General features: G+C 34.0%; 1 protein-coding gene across 1 annotated transcript; it reads right to left on the bottom strand.

The window, feature by feature from the left end:
- Positions 1 to 1,161: 1,161 nt before the first annotated feature.
- LOC130050985 (uncharacterized) lies at positions 1,162 to 3,597 on the bottom strand. The gene is made up of 3 exons (XM_056152033.1): positions 3,509 to 3,597; positions 3,197 to 3,301; positions 1,162 to 1,781 (listed from the first exon to the last, which is right to left on the bottom strand). The coding sequence occupies exons 2-3, from the start codon at positions 3,258 to 3,260 to the stop codon at positions 1,591 to 1,593; spliced, it is 255 nt and encodes an 84-aa protein (XP_056008008.1). The 5' UTR covers positions 3,261 to 3,301; positions 3,509 to 3,597; the 3' UTR covers positions 1,162 to 1,590.
- Positions 3,598 to 5,532: the final 1,935 nt, after the last annotated feature.

The raw sequence follows: 5,532 nt of genomic DNA, 5'->3' as shown, positions 1-5,532 counted from the left end.
TTGGATCCCTAAAATTGAATTCAACGTGTGACTTATCGGGCTCACGGCGGGCGTGACCGGTCGGTAGGGGATGCTCACTCCTCCTAGGCACCTGATCCTACCTACTGGTATGCCCAGAGGTCCGAGTTTGTTCAACTCTATATTTTGCATTCCTTATAGGAGTTATGAGATTGATCACTGTTTGTTTGTTATCTTCACCTTTCATGTACAGATCAGGAGAAAAATTTGAAAGTCTGTTGTTCTGGGAGGTATGTAAACTTTATTCATATTCCTAAGGCCCAGATAACCCCATATAATTCATCCGGAAATGGTTAGATTGGACGTACCTTGATGGACTCCATCTGGTGTTATGTGGATGATCAATTTTACATATGAGATAAATACTTAAGTCCACTTGCAGATGCGCTCCGTTTAGTTATAAACCGTGATTCGGAGTTTTCACCAAGAAACTAATGATGGGAAGGGAAATGAAAATCGCTGCTACCCATTTGTCCAAGCCCACCGCGTCTTTTGAAAGTGGTGTAAAGGTAGGGCTGAACCCGTGTATTTCGTATGTCAATAGCCAAATTTTGGAGGTTCGCGAGTTAGCTAGGTACAAATTAAAGTCGTCTCAAAAGTCTATGTAGCGGAATTGGGATTTGTGGATTTAGGCACGAAAGTAGGGAGTCTTGTCTACTAGCGCCTGAATGTGATAAAGATTTAATGAATCTGGCTGGGTCGAGGAGTAATTGTTAGTGTCAGGTCCGATAGTGTTCATGTTGTTAAAAGCGGGTAGTGACATAGTCAAATTTACACCCTTACAGCAATTATAAGCTTATTTGGGAAGAGGAACAGAGTTTAGCAGTGTTATAATTAACAGTCTGATGTTTGCCTCCACGCGTGCTCAGTATCAGTCAAAGAAATATATCTCCACGTGAAAGAAATATCTCTCGATATAAAAGGTATATTACTCTAAATGAGATATATCTCTTAACTTATAATTAACCTTTATATTTTTCTAAAGATACATCGCTTTAGAATAAGATATTTCTCTTTAAATTAGTGATATTTTATCTTCTGAGTAAATTGTAAAATCGGCTCGGCATAGATTTCTTTATCTATGTTTGGAGAGTGATGTGTTTGTTTTAGCTATTGTCATCTACAGAATGAATAACGACACTCTAGAATTCCTGGTTTGCTGTATTTTGTCCATATATTTCATTATATTGATGTTATAAAACAAATCAATCAATAAATAACTGTTCTACAACATATATGCACAATCTTAAATATACAGTTAATAAGCTAGTACTTCAGAAGTAAACAAAAGTTGACAACTTTAGGAACCACATAGGTTTTCTTTAACATATTAGCAATTCACATTTTATCCATACATATATCATGGACTACAAAGTATATACTACAAAGATAAGCTAGAGTTATGAATCAGTTCCCAGATCTACAATTAACCTATTATAACAATACGATACAGTGAGTTGAATCAGTGATATACTTTCTGAATTTGCGGGAAATGGTTTATCTTTTTGTTAATTCATGAGTCATTTCCTTTTCATTCCCAGCCTTCTTCTTTACATTGCGGCTACTTCCTCTTTATCTCCCATCATCTTTCTCCTTGCTCTCCTTGCTCTCCTTACTCTCCTTACTCGCCTTACTGTTGCCTCCGTCATCTGCGCTTCTCCTGTCCCGCCCTCCCTTATTACTGTCATCTCCATTATTCTTGTCATCATCGTCATTTTTACTTTTGTTATCATCGTCTTTATCTCCATTGTCAGCGTTTCGTTCTGAAATGTAAAAAAAAAAATAGATGAATGAGACTCATTCAAGCGAATGTGGAAAGTCACAATCTTTTAACTGATGGAGTACTAATTGATCTTAAAAGAAACAGAGAAAGAATATGTCAATTACGACTACGTAGATTATTTTCAACAGAGACTAAATTTAAAGTTTGAAATTTAAATTTCTCACGTCAAGTAATTCAACTTGGATAAAGCATTTAATATTCTTGCATCTTCAGAAATCTGACCACAGTGTTACTGTACCTATTGTGGTATATACACTACCCACCATAAATAAGTTAATATTCACCGAAACAAATAACTTGCACATACAAAATATGGGTTACATGATAGATACAGATTTTTCTATGCAAAATACATAACTCTTATATATGAATAGATAACATTAGGCTTAAAATGTTTTATATCCTAATTCTTTATCAAAATACTTTGTTTTCTAGAAAGGGATATTATGCAAACTTTTATTTTGAAACCATTTCAAACTAATACGCAATTTCCGAGTTGCCCAATAATTCTCTCCCTTTGTGGAACTCTTACGCACAGTGAGACGCAAAACATACTATCGTCCACATGCGGGGGTACAAATGCTTATCGCTGCCTTCATATATTGCCTTAAGGTCAATTATCAGACATCATGTAACCACCCAATCTTCAGGGACACACAATATTAAGAAGTTTATTAGTATTTAATAATAAATTAGCTCAAACAAAAATCGATAATCACCATTTTTCTTTGATTAAAATATCACTCGTACAGAGGACGAAATAAAACATAATTTCATATTTAATATAATGGCCTAATTCAAACAAATATTATTCTTGATATGGTCAGTTTAATGTATACCAACGGCTGATATAAGCAAACTTTACACTTTCATGACTTTTATCCGTATTTACATAGCTAATATATAGTATATGTATACACCGTGTACCCACCCAAGCATTCAACACAACATTACCGTACCTCCATCACAGAAGACCTGATATCTCGGAAGTTGCGTATTCTTAATACATATTATTGAGTATTTAATGTTGACTTTTATAAGACCTTTTGATTTTTCACCTTAAATAAATCAATATCAGAATTTAACAGACTAAGCCAAAAATATTGAATGTACATCATTGTTTCACATATATTGAAATCGTACCCTTAAATGATTATTTTACTGAGATAGATTACAGATCATACACAGTGAATTCAGCTCTTTTTCATGATATTGAATATTTTTCATTCCAAAATGTGTAAAAAAAACTTAAGTGTATACTTATTTTTTAGTGGGTAGTGTATTTATGAAGGAAATAATGTGTGTGTTATGAAAGAGATTAATGCCAATGTATATTTTCCAAGCTATTTCAATCAACTTACTAATAAACCGGAACAAGAAAATAATTTAACTCACTCTGTCTGGCAAAGGTTTCCACCAACACCATTCCGATGATCAGAAGAACAAGAAATTTCTTCATTCTGCAGCACTGTATCAGATCTTAGCGTATTATACTAAATTCTGAAAACGAGTACAAGTAGATGCAAGATAAATTGCATTGTGATAACGGATAGAGAAATATTTCTTAAATCAAACATGGTAGAGATTGGATGATTAAAAGATTTAAACTAACCAAGGATTCATCACAAGAACTGTTCTTACATATGCGATTAGACCTAAAATAATTTTTTGACATCTCATGCAAGGACAACAACGTTATGATCTTACCTTAAGCAATACGATGACGTCCTGCATTCACTGGAGGTAGCTATACTCCTTCATTCGGGTTTGGACACTTATATAGTCGCTATCCATGACAGGGGTCCACAAAGCAGAGCTATTAATTTTGTAGTTTTAAAAACCACTTGACAAGAAGATATAACCTCTGCACGCATATCCTTGTTGGATGCAGTTTCTTATATAGAAATAGGTCATATTAATATAAGTAATTAAAAACAAAGAATCTTAAGATGTTATGTTGCGTTGACATAGCAATCCATTTTGAAAATGACGAACAACCACAATTTCAATTAAAATTCATCAAGTTTAAAATTCTACATAAAATGCAGATTTCGTTTTTGACAAGATATAATAAGGAACGGGAAAATCAATTTTGTTACGTTCCTAAAATTACAAAAATGAATATTCATTCCAGTGTATATTATCAATCTACAGGCTACACCTTAATGCAAGTTCAAGTCTTATTAATCTGATACGTATTGAATAATCCTGTTTTTTCCTTTGATAAGAACCCTTTTAGACAGCGTCTTGTTGCACTGTTAATTACATTTTCAATTAAAGTTTAGAATAACCTCATTTACTCCAGTTTTCAAGTCAATACGAAATAATGGTGGTCAATGACCGTTACTGTCAGACGGTATGACCGGTTGCGGCGAGAAATTATTGTTTGTACATTCATCATAAGGAATTCTTTTAAAACAACTTATACAATATCAGTTGCAAAACAAGAGAGGCAAGGCAACTACCATTAATGTGGCTATTGGAAACTTGATATTGCTACAATGAAATCTTGAACAGCAATATGCAAGGTGAAGATAACGAACAGTGATCAATCTCATAACTCCTATTAGCAATACAAAATAGATAGTTGGGCAAACACGGACCCTGGACACACCAGAGGTGGGTTCAGGTGCCTAGGAGGAGTAAGCATCCGCTGTCGACCGGTCACACCCACCGTGAGCCCTATATTCTGATCAGGTAAATGGAGTTATCCGCAGTCAAAATCAGTGTGCCAAGAACGGCTTAACAATCGGAATGAAACACGTCAGACAGCATTTGACCCAATATACAATTTTATAACTTAAATCTATATTCTTATAAGGCAGAATTTATTGAAAAGTTTATACTGTAAATGACAAAAGAAAAATGTCTTGCTGTGGTCTACTCGACATTTAAATCGACGACGTTTTATCTATTTATAATAATCATGTTCATTCGTATTTCTAATCGATATTTCCAAGTGGCGTCGAAATGAAAGACACCACCGAGTCCTCCACATCTGCTTCGTACTTTAATATTTAATTGAAAATAGATATTAACGACAAAGTAACAACTCAACTTTGTGATATACAAGATGATTTCAGCTTCATCGTCGTTAACTTCGTATTGCCTTTTTTTGTAATGTTTTCATGTAGGAGTTATCGTTCGTGTGGAACGGTATACATAAACTTCCGGGAAAAGGTATACAAAGCACCCAAATACAAATATTCACATTTTATGGTATGAATTCGCTTATTAAAACATTAGAGCCTAGCCATTATACCCTAACACTGCGTTGAATAGATCACAGGTTTCCAAAAATTACAAATACAAATATTTCCTCGAGTAAGTCGTTTAAAATTAGCAACAAACTCAAAGTTGCACAACAAGTGCTGGACAGATAACACACTAGACATTAAAGATATAAAGAATTGTATTCAGTTTGGCCAAGAAAATCGAAAATCAGAACCACACCTTAAGATAACCTTCGATTACGGCGCAAGATTATTTTGTGTACATTTGAGGTCTTATTAAATATCGCTGAAGATTGCATCGGAGGTCAAAATTATAGAATGATGTACTATAAAAAATGAAATAAAATAAAATGTAAAAATATAATAAAAATCATAACATATTCTCCCACTAGGAATCTTATTAAGGTAGACTTCTCCTCTAGCCCCCCCTCCCCCTAAATAAACTTTGTACACTGTATGAAAAAGTAAATATAACGAATAGTCATCGATTCCATAAAG

The sequence above is a fragment of the Ostrea edulis genome, chromosome 10 (genome assembly GCF_947568905.1).
Source record: "Ostrea edulis chromosome 10, xbOstEdul1.1, whole genome shotgun sequence".
Lineage (NCBI taxonomy): Eukaryota > Metazoa > Mollusca > Bivalvia > Ostreida > Ostreidae > Ostrea > Ostrea edulis.
Note: the sequence above shows the minus strand (reverse complement) of the source record. Positions and strands in the feature narration are given on the sequence as shown.

What these genes read in the sequence shown, in the direction of transcription:
- LOC130050985 (XM_056152033.1), bottom strand. Translation starts at nt 3,260, where the DNA reads ATGAAGAAATTTCTTGTTCTTCTGATCATCGGAATGGTGTTGGTGGAA. An exon ending in GGAAACCTTTGCCAGACAGA is followed by an intron (nt 1,782 to 3,196) that starts GTGAGTTAAATT and finishes TTTACATTTCAG; the next exon opens with AACGAAACGCTGACAATGGA.